This window comes from Zea mays, chromosome 1, assembly GCF_902167145.1.
Source record: "Zea mays cultivar B73 chromosome 1, Zm-B73-REFERENCE-NAM-5.0, whole genome shotgun sequence".
NCBI classification, from domain to species: domain Eukaryota; kingdom Viridiplantae; phylum Streptophyta; class Magnoliopsida; order Poales; family Poaceae; genus Zea; species Zea mays.
The window spans coordinates 261602996-261618783 of NC_050096.1; the positions used below are offsets into that span (position 1 = coordinate 261602996).

At 43.5% G+C, this 15788-nt stretch overlaps 2 protein-coding genes and 1 long non-coding RNA gene across 11 annotated transcripts; 2 read left to right on the plus strand and 1 right to left on the minus strand.

Annotated features, from left to right (window-relative positions):
• Positions 1-1364: 1364 nt before the first annotated feature.
• Positions 1365-6568, minus strand: LOC103643742 (nuA3 HAT complex component NTO1). 5 transcript variants are annotated; one of them, XR_004855540.1, is made up of 11 exons: positions 6412-6568; positions 5559-5671; positions 5278-5362; positions 5074-5129; positions 2970-4763; positions 2554-2626; positions 2242-2457; positions 2117-2170; positions 1888-1950; positions 1660-1797; positions 1365-1551 (listed from the first exon to the last, which is right to left on the minus strand). XR_004855540.1 is itself a non-coding variant. In XM_035964318.1 (5 exons), exons 1-5 carry the CDS (start codon positions 2311-2313, stop codon positions 1447-1449), a joined length of 432 nt encoding a protein of 143 aa, XP_035820211.1. In that variant the 5' UTR covers positions 2314-2512; the 3' UTR covers positions 1365-1446. The 5 variants fall into 5 exon arrangements, 1 of the variants encoding a protein (XP_035820211.1); XR_004855541.1 differs by lacking the exon at positions 6412-6568 and having other exon boundaries at positions 2970-4569; positions 4654-4763; positions 5559-5649; XR_002749695.2 differs by lacking the exon at positions 6412-6568 and having other exon boundaries at positions 2242-2444; positions 5559-5649.
• LOC109943526 (uncharacterized) lies at positions 3688-6373 on the plus strand. The gene is made up of 2 exons (XR_002266474.3): positions 3688-4107; positions 4482-6373. It is a non-coding gene; the product is annotated as an uncharacterized lncRNA (long non-coding RNA).
• A 2100-nt stretch (positions 6569-8668) lies between the features above and the next one.
• Positions 8669-14108, plus strand: LOC100280174 (BTB/POZ domain-containing protein NPY2). 5 transcript variants are annotated; one of them, XM_035966331.1, is made up of 6 exons: positions 8669-8958; positions 9194-9390; positions 9893-10320; positions 11539-11608; positions 11958-13151; positions 13238-14108. In XM_035966331.1, exons 3-6 carry the CDS (start codon positions 10259-10261, stop codon positions 13817-13819), a joined length of 1908 nt encoding a protein of 635 aa, XP_035822224.1. In that variant the 5' UTR covers positions 8669-8958; positions 9194-9390; positions 9893-10258; the 3' UTR covers positions 13820-14108. The 5 variants fall into 5 exon arrangements, with proteins under 5 accessions (XP_035822224.1, XP_035822219.1, XP_035822217.1 ...); XM_035966326.1 differs by having other exon boundaries at positions 8744-9390; XM_035966324.1 differs by having other exon boundaries at positions 8744-8958; positions 9194-10320.
• The last annotated feature ends 1680 nt before the right edge of the window (positions 14109-15788 follow it).

Sequence of the window (15788 nt, forward strand, 5' to 3'; positions counted from 1 at the left end):
TGTTGTGCTGCCACAACATTTCATGGGGCAGATCTCATCAGTCATTATAGTACTGATGGTTGCAATGTAATGGTGAAATAGCTAGATTAAAATAACAAAATTTATGTATGGGTAGGATCACAAATGGATTCCGAAACATTTTCTTATAACAATATAACACACATATGTAGATAAATTATCATGTTATTATATGGTTCCGTTGCAACGCACGGGCACTCACCTAGTAACACTATAGATATCTACTATAGATACATTATTGCAAGTATATAGATGACATAGATATTGCTATCTATACCACTGCGGCTGCCCCTCATAGATGTTTTCCGATCGGTGACGAACTGACGACATTGGCACTTACTATGGCAAAAATGATTCGTCTTGGAAATTGACTTCTCTAGTAGTGTTAATGGCAAGCATCTATACTTACATGTCGCTTCACAAGCTTTCATTCATCCATAATCATTCACATGAATACATATTTTTGTCCAATCATAATTGTGTCCATCTTAATGCATGCCAAACATTGCTATCATACGAAACAAAACTTGTGGTTGGAAAACAAGTCTCCTACTAACTCAAACCACAAGGCAGTAGTGTAGACAACCAGACACATGAGTCATATCACATACGACACGATAAACTTTTGGGTATGTTGCACGTCTTTTACACGGCACGTACAAGACAACGGAATTAAGAGTGATGACTATTGTAGTAAATCAAATGTGCTAAAATCCTCTCTAATACCAAACGTAACTAAAAACATGAAGATTAGTGGACGTTTTACATGATCATATTATAGAGTTGTGCCACAAAATCGTACGTCTCTTTGCATCAGATCGATTGCATGGCATCGTCCTCAATTAAGCTGACCTATCAATAAGGTTCGCAGATTCGGTCTTCGATCTATCTCGAGTGAACAGATGGTGAGTGCCCGTGCGTTGCAACGGAACCATATAATAACATGATAATTTATCTACATATATGTGTTATATTGTTATAAGAAAAATGTTTCGGAATCCATTTGTGATCCTACCCATACATAAATTTTGTTATTTTAATCTAGCTATTTCACCATTACATTGCAACCATCAGTACTATAATGACTGATGAGATCTGCCCCATGAAATGTTGTGGCAGCACAACATATACCCAAACCACAGAGTTTTTACAAGGTAGCTAAAGATACTATGTTGATTTCAGACTGATCTCTTCATAAGTGGCAGTGATTAATGAGCTCTTGCATCTGATACTTCAAAAGAGAACATTACAAGCTGTTGTTTGAAGCAAATGTTAAGCTGTATAAATAGTTGAAGAGCACAAATGGCCATGATTTAGTGATTGAATAAAATAGAACGACAACTAAATGTAGATGTCCAAATGCTTCGAGCATTTGAAATATTCTATAAAAATATTTGCATTAAATTTCTAGTAATTGTGCAAACATTCTTATGCTACCAAACACAGGGAAACAATATAATGTAAATCTGGCATGCTAATCCTCATTCGTTTCATGCTCGTGAGCTCCTCAGGTCCATATTGTTGTGCATCAGCCTGCACAGAATTTCCAGAAAGATGGTAAGAGACAGAAGTAATAACAAAATAAGCATCGTACAGATCCTAGTGACCTATTACTTCAAAAATAGCTTAGTACCCCCTTACCTCTTTCTGTTGTACGCTGTGTTTGCCACAGTATGCTTTGTGTTGTGGTGTAGTACCAAACCCTTTTGTGTTCATGTAAAAACCACAACTTCTAGCGCAAGTAGGATGGAAAGTAATGTTGCAATCCCCACTGCTACACTGCATATTGGAAGTGACAAATTTAGCAAGATTCTCGGTGGTCAATATTCCATGTATAGGTTAGATAAGAAGGAATGGAGAATAATGTACCCTTAAGCACCCGCCAACATTGTGGAGGCAGACACAAGTGTCCTTTCCCTCTACAAGGGTTTCCTGATAAAAGCATTGAACAACCAAAAAAATGAGACGATACGAATGAAATGTCACAATAACAGAATCAGATAATCACAATTTAACAGCAAAAAACAACTGCTAATGATCTATTACTTATGATGAACTAAAACTAAAAAGAAAGCCACAGTAACAAACAGTTACATACCGTTCCTTCTACAGGTTTATCTTGTCCCCTTACATACTTGGTGTCCAACAACCACTGCGAAATATTTGAAAAATTATAGGACCTAACAAAAAAGCCATTAAAAGGATTTTATTATTTATAATTACCTCAGCACAGAAAGCATGAACCCACTTCCCATCTACAGTCTTTCTAAATGCACCTGATGTGCCATGGCACATCCGCACATGCCACACTGTGCAAAGGGTAATTTCTTGCCATTACATTCTGGTTGTCAAACAACCAATATGCACCGATAGATCTTCTCGCTGGAATGCCTCTTCAGCCTGAAACATAAGAAGCCTGAGCCAACCTGCACAGGGCTTCTAACTTAGCCAAAAACAGCATCCAATTATTGCAAGATAATCTGAAACATAAGTAGACTGAGCCAAGCTGAAGAAGCAAGGTAAAAAATTTGTAACCTGATGAAGAGCTAAAAAGGCCTGGTAGGAGGCGATACGGAGCACAGAATCCACACAAGATAGTACGTGGACGCTGCATGGGAAATTGAGAACTAAATCAGGCTGATATTAATCTTGAGCAGCTTTGACCGACCTTTCATATGTTTGCTTTATGGCATCTTGCTTAAATCCAACAGAAAAAAGAGAATTCAGAAGGTATCATAATTGGGAAGCAAGAGGCAAAAATGCCAATAACAGTAGTTAGGACGAATAGAGTTTACTTGAATTATATACTCAAAATCATCCCTGGCAATTGCATCAAATTAAACTCTTGATTTAATTCATGCTCTCCATGTGCTACATGTTACTTCAAGAGACAAGCATAAATGGCGATCAAGGAGAAAACATATAATACATATATAATAACTTCTACCTACATTGCTGCTGCATTTAGTGGTGCAGCGAGCCATGGCGCCTTGCCCTCGGAGTAGACCCTGCACCTTGCACTCGGCTAACGTCCAGGTGCGTTCGACAAGCTCCGTAGTGTAAGTGTGGTTCTCATTCCATTGTAATGGTGAAGAAGTTTCTGAGAACATGTTTGTTAAGGATACCACTACAATAAATTCAGTATAGGTACTTGAACATGTACACATTTTAACTCGACCAAAAAAAGCATCATGTAATTAAGGAGGGGTGGGGCGAGAGAGTATCTTTATAAGCCAAACCCTCAATGAAGTCACTCGGCATGCCATATGGGTAGAGCAAAATAACAAGCTAGTGAAGCATGCCCTGCTCATCCAACTTTAGCTTCTTTACCCCTGTCAGCTCTTAATAGGATGCCTTGCCAAGTTTCACCCCTCTCTTTCCCATAGCAGCAGGAAGATCCTACATAGACTCAATAGACAGAACATAATAGAGAATAGAACATTGTTATTAAAACGTCGCTTAAACGTCGTTTAAGCGTTAAAACGTGATTAGCAGTTGGAACGTCCAAGCGTTTTAGGTAAGCCGCGTAGAACGTCCGTTTCGAGCGTTTAAGCGTCGCTTAAGCGTCCTAATCGTGTTTTAGGACGTTTTATGCGTGCTGAGGACGTTCTACCCGTTCTGGGCCTTTCCTGGGCCTTTAGGTTTTCCTCTAGGTGTTGGACGCACGCCACCCTCCTCTCTCCTCTCCTCCAACGGCTCAGCTGGCCGCCGCCCTCCTCTCTCGGTCTCTCCTCTCCTCCAACAGCTCAGCCGGCCGCCGCCCTCCTCTCTCGATCTCTCTTCTTCTGGCTCCAACGGCTCAGCTGGCGCCACCGCCCTCCTCCCTCCTATCCTCCAACATCTCCGGCGCGTCTCTCCTCTCCTCAGCCGCGGAGGCAAAGCCGGCCGCTGACCGTGGAGGCACAACTGACCGCCGGCCGTGGAGGCACAGCAGACCTGCACCACCGCTGGCCGCCTACCCCACAGCAGATCTGCACCCAAGACCAGCAACCAGCCAGCCATCCTCTGCGGCTCCACTCTGCCAGCGCCCAAGACCAGCACTAGCAGCCAGCCATCCTCCACCTCCACTACTCTCCATTTGATCATTTGGTGAGTACTGATTTTGCTCACAGTGAATCAGTCAATCTCTATTTGCTCAACCATATTGGTGAGTACTGAACTACTGATTGTGCAACCATATTGCTCACAGTGAATTTCAATTTGGTTTGTGAACTCAAGTACTCAACTTATGTATGAACTTATTTTATATTTGAACTTCTATGTGAAGTCTGAAAAGACGTTTCAACGTTCGTTTAAACGTTTAAATGTTAAAAAGTTGGTTCATAACGTTTTAAGGTTTTACCGTTTTAATAACCATGGAATAGAACATACCGGTATTTTTGTTTTATCAAATACAAACGATAGCTTCACAACATACTATAGAAAAAAAACATTATACAAACTCAACTCCAACTTTTGTACAGGAAAATAAAAGGCATGGTCTGAGTGATTCTTATCTTCTGCCATCAGCAATAAAAAGGCACAAAAGTGAGATTATATGGCCAGGGCATCCTGTAGAACAATTCTATCATGTCCACCATTATGGTTACAAATGCGGATCACGGTTTGCGAGAGGAGGATAAGGGCATGACTAACCTGCCGAGCGACCTGGTTCTTGAGCCTAGAGGCCTGCTTCCATAGTGCCTCCATGGGGTAATGGGGCGGGGTGGGCAGACGACAAAGTCGGGATGAGACGGCGAATTGTCCTGTGGAGGGGAGCCGACAAGGTACTGTCTCTTGTACTCCATGTAGCAATAAAATGTATTTATATGTTTACTATAGTTCTGCTTGTGCGAGAATGTATAACATTATAACGTATAAATACACATGAGACATAACACAATACTGGTACAGTTTTGCAACAAAATCACTGAACAGTGAACATATAAATTGGTCAGTTTGATATGACAATATGTACTGGGAAATTTCTATGAAAAGAGAACTATTATTTTCTGCCAGTATAATTCTATAAAGTGCAAATTGAAACCAAAGGCTAAACTGAAGTAACAGGCATACCCTGGCAAACAGATCTTCCCTCATACATGGAACCAAGTACTTCAAAGGCCAGATATCTAAAGTTCGGACAACACAACAATTTGTTAACACACGGGTACTCATTAACTTCACAGAAGTTAAGTTTGGGTGCACAAGGAATCTAGCTACAACTTCAACTAAGAACTCATATGTGCTAAATACACGATCAACTGGGTTTCTTAGTACCGTTACAACAGAAGTTCTCTCCCTTGGCAGCTTGGAAGTTAAGCTATAGTCATCATGGATAACAACCAGCTTGCAATCAGGATGGCTGATAAGTGATAAGAATACCAAAATATAATTAAAAACTGTAAGCAACTTACTTTTTTTGCATAAACTAAATTGTAATGGCATGTCACGTTTGCTGTCATAATTAAATAAAATCTTAATCACACATTAATTAGTATACATGCAAACAGGGTTCATCCTTTCTCATGCAGATATAGTAGAGTAAGTTAGTAACGTACTGTCAAACAAACCATATTTGACTTGCCTCCTCTTGTATTCCAATTTAACACTACAACCATCAATTTGGCAAATATCAGGGCCTTCTGTAATTGGCTCAAGCAGGAATTTCCTTCTGCAATTGACAACAGGAGTTCAGCAACATGACAGATGAATACATATAATAGTATAGGTGTAGCCACAAGCATGCTCCTCCCTTTACATGGATCTAAACCATCAAATGAAGATTTCTTTCTTAAAAACAAAATATGTTAGGTGCAATGAACTAATTGTATCTCAAAAAACAAGAGCCTAGAATATTATGACATTAAAAAAATCGTTGCGGCTTCTCATAAACTAAAGTACACATGAGTATGATCATAAGATAGGCCACAAGCTGTACTCACTTAACATCTGAATACTTCTGTGGAATTAAACTATTGCAAACTTGTACCAAAACACATTAGGGCAATCAACCATAGCCGATAAAATAGGTTTGCGATGTATTCGTCTGCGAGCCTAGGACCCGGTACTGTATCCACCAAAGACCCTTAAGAACAACCATCATCATGGACTTTTTGCATTACGCGTCACTATGATTCAGAACACTCCATTGGGTTCATCGATCCCTACCTAGTGAGCTAAAAAAAACTTAGGATGCACTCTGGGCAGAATTGTGTGGCAGTAAGTGAGCTGTGGTGTTTGGAACTGAATAGATGTTAGTATCGACAGCTGTCGGGATATTGAACATTGAATCTTGAAATGACCACTCATCTGAAATTTGCAGAGTCGCTCGAGATCTCCGCATCAATTTGGGACCCCATAATAAGGGGGAAAAGATTAAAAGAAAGGGGAACGAAATCATCAGCAACTCACGGGACACGGGGAGTCACATATCTCATCAACTGTTACACGGGACACGGGGTGTTGTTCTTCATCTTCTTGGCTAGAGACCCAATATATCAAGCAAGAGCACATCATAGATCAAGAAACGGATCGTATCACCACGCATTCTTGGGCAGAGGGAGGCGCGGTCCGGTCAGGTCACATCTTGGCGACGGAGGCGGAGGAGCCGCACCGGTCGTAGTAGTACTCAGAGATCGGGCGGGAGAAGGAGCGGCGGGCCTCCTCGAGGTCCTCCTCCTCCTCGTCGCCGTCGTCCTCCACGGTGTGAAGGTGGATGCAGGAGCAGCGCTCGAGGGACGCGAAGAAGGCCGACGCCACACCGGTCGCCACCCACATCGCGTAGCTCTCCATGTTCCCGTACGACAGGAAGCCGCCGTTGGCGTTGATGTCGGAGGGGGCGGGCGTGGGCGGCGGGATTCTCGGCGAGGCGCGTGGATGGGGGATGACGGAGGGGGAGGCGGAGGTCGCGGGGCGCGCGCGGGGTGGAGGAGGGAGCAGAGGCGGCGGTCACGGTGCCAAGGCTGCGCGGCCGAGCGGGCAGGGGATTGTGCGGAGGCGTTGATGGCGGCTACAACGCGCTAGGTTTTCCGGGAGCTGAGGGCGACACAGGGGGCACGGCTGCGGGATGCGCGGGACCGGGCGGGGGCACGGTGATGGTGGACGCCCTCGCACCACCCTTAAGGATTAGTAGAGATTATGTTGCACGTCTTTTACACGGCACGTACAAGACAACGGAATTAAGAGTGATGACTATTGTAGTAAATCAAATGTGCTAAAATCCTCTCTAATACCAAACGTAACTAAAAACATGAAGATTAGTGGACGTTTTACATGATCATATTATAGAGTTGTGCCACAAAATCGTACGTCTCTTTTGCATCAGATCGATTGCATGGCATCGTCCTCAATTAAGCTGACCTATCAATAAGGTTCGCAGATTCGGTCTTCGATCTATCTCGAGTGAACAGATGGTCTGGTGTATTTTAAGATCAGATAAATTTGGGTTTTTGACATCTCATGTGTCTTAATATGGTTATTCCTTTCACGATCGTGACATTATTGTTGTCGACAATGATGCACGTTTTGACTATTTTCTTTCATATGTCGTCCTAATCTCTTGTAGGCCTTCATAGACGACGACATCCACATGCATCTAAAATTATTATGTTTATTTAAAGTTGATCGATGTTCCTAAAGCTAGGTTCTTTCGTGGGTAAACAGATATATATCTGTTGTTGGTTATTAGTTGTGTTGAACCAAAGTAGGAGACGGAAGCAACGCGGTCCACTGGTTGTGGTCGTTGATTAATTACATGATTATGATTGGCATATATGTAGAAAATGAAAAGGGAACATATGTTCAGTTTTAAATCTGTGTCAGAAAAAATATCTGAAAACAAAAAATAGTCACGTACTGGCGCCATTTTTTGTGATCGCCATGGAAATATCTAGACCTGCTGCGCACACCATGCGTGTGCATAAGTTTGTAGGGGATAAACTATGCTTGTCATGATGATTATGAAAACTTTTTTTAAGAAAAAAACTGTTGGAACAGATCACACAGGGAACACGTACGCAGTCGAGCCGAAAACCACGTAGGACGATGGGTGCTTTGGTTGCATGCAATTGATTGCCTTTGCGACAGCCTAATGAATCGTGGCCATTTCTCATGTAGATATTATTTCATCCTGGTCCCTGTTCAGCTAATGACGTTATGTTTCCAAAAGAGCCTAGTATTATTGCGAGAAAATTAATCACATCCACTCTCATCAGGTCTTATCTTGAAGCACCCATCTCTCTCTTTTTTTCAAGGGCGAGAAAGAGGTCAATACCAAAAGCGTGCCTACTTTCTTCTGCTACAAAATTCCCCAAACCACACCCGCGAAATTTTTTAATTGAACAAAGAAAAGAAAAGCGAGATGAAAAGCACGGACGTGAGGTAAATAAATAAATATGCTGTTTGGTTTATTCGATAACGTTAACTTATGTTTGTTTAAGTCTAACTGTAATAATATACCATATTATAAATTGATATTGGCCTATTTAAATTTATTGTCATTGTTACTCGAGTGTCAGTCGTTACTGTTGTCATTTATATTATATTTCGTGAATGCATCAAAGAGTTTACGCTACATGATCTATGGTTAGGGAGGAGTCTGCGTACGGAGGAGAGGAGGGTCTCAGTGGCCAGCAAGAGAAGAGAATGGACACGAAGCATGGCAGATGGTGGGGGCAAAGCAGTCCATTCACAGGACCACCCCCGATCCCATGGGCATCAGCCATCAGCTATGCATGGCCACCCCACCCCACCACAGCAGCTTTTAAAGATAAACCAAATCCGCTGTCGTCCCTGCCCTGCATCGCAACTTGCTCACAGGACACAGCCGATAAGCAGCGGCCAAAACAGAAAGCGCGATTTGTTTGATCGCTTCCTCCTCCACTACCACTAGCTAGCCTGCCGCCGTCCGCCGTGCAGTGTGCGAGCTCCGCCCGCCGGTGCCGGAGGCAGAGGAGGAAGGTGAGCTGCCGCTGTTGTTTTCTGTCCCCGACTTGGAATTCATTTCTGCGTCGAGGAAGCTTTTTCTCAAATCTGCATCGCGTATTTTCCGCAATGTCCTTTTTTCGCAGAACAAAAAAGCCGTTTTTTCCTTTCCTGTTAGTTATTGGAGTCAGTTAGGAATGTTTTTCTGATGATGTTGGTTTGGTCCTTTCCTCGTCCTGAAAAGCTGCCTCTTCTTCTGCCCTTTGTCCAGTTCCCTCTCTGAAAAAATCGCAGATTTCTGTTAGTATCATCACCAGTTCGCCATCATCTCCGCTCTGTGGGGGCAGAAGCTCCGCTTCGTTCCAAGAAAGGCCCCCGCGTCTTCCTCCGCAAAACCTCCCGGGTCATCTCATATCCTTGGCGCTGGCCGAGAGGCTCCTCTCGTTGCCTGCCGGCGCACTGGCGCAGGTAGGTCGCGCCATTGCCGTCACCCCAACTGCCCCCCACACCCGGGTTCTTTCGGTCTCGTGCTTTAAAAGATGGTCTTACTCTTATAGGGGGACCTTAATTGCCACAAATTCTCCAAGGTCGGAAATGATTTCCAATGTTAACTGAAAATAAGTTGCAAACTTCCTCAACGGTGAGGAGGCTGGCAACTGGCTGGACATCAAGTGATCGAGCCACTGGAAATGTTTCTCTGTCAATAAGTTTCTCTCTTTTTTATATAAAAAAGTGTCCAGAACCACTGGTCTGTGGCTTGCAATTCTTTAGTCACGGTTTGACTGCCTACATGTGCCTAAAACAACACACCAATTTCGCCATCCATCCATTCATGTGACTGCTCGCAGAACTAACGAGCTAAGATTCCTCCCCTCACCGGCGCTTGTTCCCATGGTCTCCCAACACCGAGCCGCCAATTATTCCCACTGTCCCCTCACCACGAGATGCTGCCCTTGTGCTCTGCATGCAGATGCAGGTGCTGCCGAGGAAGAGGAGGCGCTCCGGGTCCTGGCTTCTAGACGTTGTGAACCAGATCTTGGTGCGGTTGCCCGAGTAGTTTACTCGTCTAGAGGAGGGGTTTGGTTCTCGACCCGATTCGGTGGGGGCTTCGCCACTGGGATAGGGGGACAGTTTGGCCTGCTGGATCTTTATCGCCAGTTGTTGGTTCTGTCCTTTCCATTGGGCTGGTACTTTCTTGACGGATTGGTTAAGCGCTGTCTGTGGGGTTGTTGTGCTGCTCCTCCCTTCATCTCGTTTTGTGGTGATTGGTGGGGGGAGGAGGAAGAGCTAGGAGGATTCTCTCTCTTGTTCTTGGGTCAGTTCTTGGCACGGCAGGATGAAGTATATGAAGCTTGGATCAAAGCCGGATGTCCTTCAGACGGAGGGGAGCAATATCAGGTTAGTTCATTCGTTCCTGCCTTAGCACCACATTTCTTTCAGATTATATACAGAGACATGCATCTTCCATTTTCCACTGGAAATCCTAGACTTTGTTCTCATTGATTTACTCTGCTTCACCGCTGCTGGTCATGTTGCACTGAATTTATCTTGGTGGTTCTGGGATAGAAATTTGAAGATCCATTTCACTTGATAGGAAATAGGTCTCAGCAGTTCTAATTCAGTATTCTTAACATATTTGTTCTAATTCGGTTTTCATTTAAAAGAAAATTTATATCAATGGAGTTGCTCAAGGGGCCAAATCATACTGGTAAACTGGATCAGCTGGAAAGAAGTTTAGTTCTGTAGTTTTTCTGTGCTCTGTTTCTTAAATGAGAAGGAAAGGAAGTGACGATATCCATGCGGGCTTTTTCTTTGCTTTCTATTTGTTTGAGTTTAGAAATTAGCATAGCACATCCAATAATTATGAAGTGTGTAAAATTAGTGTTATGAATTAGAACAACACTGAAACTAAATTAAAACTAGTTCCATCTTCACAAAGCTATATGGCTGACAGCTGTGTTTTATATGTGGCTTGTGTGCAAGTTGGTGCCTCCCATTTTAACAACCAACATGAAACCCATGGTCTGGAATACTAGGAAGCGCATCTGATGATGACATGCAGATGGCTAACTGTATTACTGATCTTGTTTATACGCTAAGCTGTCCTTGATTCTTTTCAGTGGCATATGTTCTTAAAGTTCTTATGTACTTTGGAGGCTTGTGACGATCTAACCATAGGAGTGCCTTTCTCTAGTTTGCTTTGTGTTTTACCTTTTGGATGAGTGGATTGGTTGGTGGCATTGTGGTCCATCAAGTAAATTTAATTCATGGAGCTCAATAATTTCTCTTTTCCTTTGATAGAACCAAGTTTTTAATCATCTATGTTGGACCACATATCAGTTCAAATTAGTTATACCTGTCATACACACTGCTGGTATATCTGACTATCTGAGGTTGCTTTTGCCTTTTTCTAGATTTCCTTAAGGTACTTGGGCAAAAGCCTAATGTTCTGTCACTGTCATCTCACCTTTAGCTGATTCGCTGAGCGATGATTTTGCTTCATTGCGTCATTTCAGCCCTGCATTATTGCAGTATAAGGATTTATCTAACAATCACCTTTGCTCTACTTGCATCACTTAGCTTTCAATGCTAATGTTTTGTAATCATGCTCTTCAGGTTTGTCGCGACAGATTTGGCAACAGACGTTGTTATATTGATTGGGGATGTCAAGTTTTACCTTCACAAGGTATTGAATTCTTTATATTCCGCACATTATTAGCCTCAGCATGCATTGAACAAGAGTAGACCTTATTGTGGTAGAGCTATATTTTGTGCCACCTGAAAATCTTAGGTGTGGTTATGAGTACCATTGATTGGCACATCACATCCTGCTCCTTTTACTTGCTCAAAAAGAAAAAGCACCCTACTCCCCTTTGTTTGCATGTTCTGCCAATTGTGTCTGAGTTATAACTAAATACAATTGCTCAGCAACTGGTTCATATCTAATGCAGCATAGTTGTGTCAAACAACTAGCTTACATGTTTTTTTATGTACAAAGGGAAAATAATCGCATACCCTGCAAAATTCTTTTTCAGTTCCCTCTTCTATCAAAGAGTTCACGCCTGCAAAGATTAGTTGCTTCAATCAATGAGGAGAAAAATGACGAAGTGGATATCTCTGACATCCCTGGTGGGCCTTCAGCATTTGAAATATGTGCTAAGTTCTGCTATGGCATGATTGTGACACTCAATGCGTATAATGTCCTCGCCGCCCGGTGCGCAGCCGAGTACCTAGAGATGTTCGAGACCATTGACAAAGGAAACCTCATATACAAGATCGATGTGTTTCTGACATCAAGTGTGTTCCGCACCTGGAAGGACTCGATCATAGTTCTACAGAGCACAAGGTCACTGGTACCTTGGTGTGAGGATTTGAAAGTGATCAGCCACTGCATCGACTCTATCGCGTCGAAGGCGTCGATTGATCCATCAGAGGTTGAGTGGTCATACACTTACAACAGAAAGAAACTCCCGTCTGAGAACGGTATCGATTCGCATTGGAATGGTGTCAGGATGCAACCTATGGTCCCTACTGACTGGTGGGTAGAGGACCTCTGTGAGCTTGAAGTGGACTCGTACAAGCGGGTGATCATGAGCATCAAGGCAAAGGGAAGCACGCCAGCTGTTGTCGTCGGAGAAGCATTGAGGGCCTACGCGTACCGACGGCTGCTTGGCTCCCTGGAAGACGCTGTGAGCAATGGAGTTGATTGCGCAAAGCCTCGTGCAGTTCTTGACGCTATTGTATCTCTCTTGCCCGCTGAGGAAGGCTCGGTGTCATGTGGTTTTCTTCTTAAGCTGCTGGGAGCTGCATGTTTGCTGGAATCTGGTGAGTCGTCCCATCGCAGTAACTTGATCAAGAGAATAGGCGCACAGTTGGACGGTGCTTCAGTTTCAGACCTTCTCATTATACCACCAAATACTGATGAAAACGATACATACAGCATAGATCTGGTCATGGCAATAGTGGAGGAATTCATGTCGTTACAGAATAGCGACAGTGGCAAGGAGAAATTTCAAGATGATGAAGAGATCGTGGAGACTGAGAACGTGGCATCGGTTTCCAGCACGTCAAAGCTGGCAGTTGCAAAGCTGATCGATGGATATCTTGCTGAGGTTGCCAAGGATCCCAACCTTCCTCTTCCGAAGCTGACCGCGCTTGCTGAAATGGTGTCTTCCCTACCCCGGCCAACGCATGACGGCCTCTACCGTGCCATTGACATGTATCTGAAGGTATCTCCTCGTGTTTCCGATCCACCAAAGTGATCGCGTTGTAGGGAGTCTGACTACCTGACACGTACTGATCTCCATGCCTACAGGAGCACCCCAGCCTGTCGAAGAGCGAGAAGAAGAAACTATGCGGGCTGATGGACTGCAAGCAGCTGTCGCACGATGCGTGCATGCACGCCGTGCAGAACGAGCGTCTCCCCTTGCGTGTGGTCGTGCAGGTTCTCTTCTTCGAGCAGGTCCGGGCGTCTGTCGCCTCTGCGAGGAGTGACCCTTCTTCAGCTGAGCTTCCATCTGCCGTTCGCTCGCTTCTTCCCAGAGAGAACGGTAACTCTGTTGGCAGCTCCAGGTCAGCTGCCACGACGACAACGGAGGAGGACGGATGTGGGGTCCCGACGTCGAGTGACGTCAACTCGTTGAGGTCAACAAGGCTCGCCAACAACAGCGGCGGAAGCGAGAGGAGCAGTGGCAGCAGCGACATCAACAGGAGCGCCGCGGGGAGGGGGGCAAGGGGGATTCTGATGCCGAAGAAGATGCTGAGCAAGCTCTGGTCTGGGAAAACGAACGCCGGTGAGAACAGCAGCTCAGACACGTCGCAGAGCCCTGGGTCCGTCAACAACCCGGAGGAGGTGAAGTCCACGCAGTCAAGGATCACAAGGCGCTCGGTATCCTAGTCGCGGAGGGGTAACCGCGGTCACAGCCTAGTTTTGTTCTTGCTCTTGATTTTTGCCTTCACTGGAGAGTAGTGGCAATCTAAAAAATGTGGAGTTACTGGAGTAGGTTTGGTCATTGATGATGTTTTCAGCCATGTTCCATGGGAACTTTTTACATACAAAGAAAGTATAGGTTGTTATAATTGATGTATTTTTGCTGGCAAAATCATAGTGTTTTAGTTTGCTTTTTACGGCCACCGGCCAAGCCCGGCACGATTAATTTCAAGGGCTGAAGACAGAGTGAAGTAAATGCTTTATGATGTGATTGGATTTGTTAGAGCAACTATAAAGAGACTCTCTCTAGCCTTTCTAATTGTTAAGAATAAAAATATTGGTAAAAGAATATACTTTAGTAACTTTTTAAATGGTTATCTAAATATAGTCATCTTTAGTTCTGAATTTGTCGCTAGTCAAAAATAAAAAACGATCAAAAATAGAAAACGAGAATAAATCTCTAGAATACGAACAAGATATAGAAATCTATTGAAGAGTGAAAAGGTATACAAAAAAGTTATGCAAATAACTCTCCATATGATAATTTAGAGATAAAAATAGAAAAGACTCTTGGAGATGCTCTTAGAGTACGATACTTAACCTTGTTTGCCATATTTATGACACAAGCATCTATGAGGACTAGATCCACTTAAGCCCACCACAAACGAAAAACATCAAGACTAACTCAAATTAGAAGACTAACATGATATGTGAGAGTTGCCTATCTTATATGTTGTACTCCTAACCATCAATTTTTGTGAGACGAAACATAATAGAATTTGAGCAATGTTTCATATTCTAGGTATTTTTCAACTCTTCTTAGTTCTAGTTGTGTGCCTGTGACTAATATCAGATTTATATCATTTTGCATCCCGTTATTATGGTCTATTTCTCTACGTTATGCTGAAACATGTGGTAAAACAAAACAACATATACCTTTTGAGACCATATTGGTACAAAAGTTTTCGTTGATAGTACCTTTTAGAGCCTAGCTCAAACTGCATGGATGGAAGGTATGAACCATTCACACTTTAAGCTAGTCCTCTCTGTTTGGGTCTAGACGACTAGAGGGGGTGCATGACCTAAATGAAATGTTTTATAAATTCATAAATACTATTAGAATAAAGTTGATTAGAAAAAAAAGTAACATAGAAATGTATACTTGCTCTAGCTCTATGCAAGCCCCCTAAACCATTCTAGTAGCTTGCTCTAGCTCTACTAAACAAACTTACTAACTAGCAAGAGATAACAAACAACAATCAATGTCGAAGATTATTCGATAGTGAATTTATAGGATATGTCACGTAATCGAAAGCTACAACTAAAGACACGAGACACGAAGATCTAGATCTTCCACCCCCACAAAACATGATGCTCTAGCAGAAGAACCGCAACAACGGGTACAAAAAAATATTGTAACCTCGCCAAACACGTTGTTTGCCATTGAGGCTCAAAACGAGCTCCTGATGCAGGACTACTAAAAGCTCCTTGTTGGTGCTACTGTTGTGCTTGGAGCATAGTCCAACTTCTAGTCTTAGAAGAAGAGAGACCCCTTTAAAACAAGGTGTCATGGAACGATAATAAGGGGACAAGAGAGGGGAAATTCAAAAGGTCACCATAGAACGACATCAATGATAGTAGTCTCAATGGTCATTGTCGGAGAGAAAACTCCAGCGAGGTGGTGGAGTGCACCCACCTAATCCTAAGAATAGGGGGCAACCTAGGGTTTACTTGATTAGAGGAAGGAACACCAGAACACACAATGGTTTAGAGTGGTTCGAGCCGCCGGAGCTGTTGGTGTTTTGGGTCCGACCGCGCACCCAGGGTTGCCCCTCGAGGTGCTTTTTGGAGTAGGACGATGTTACCGACTATAGCTTGATGGTTCGTGCCGGATGCACGAGAGACAGTAGACAATCTTGTACAGGTTCGGGCCGCT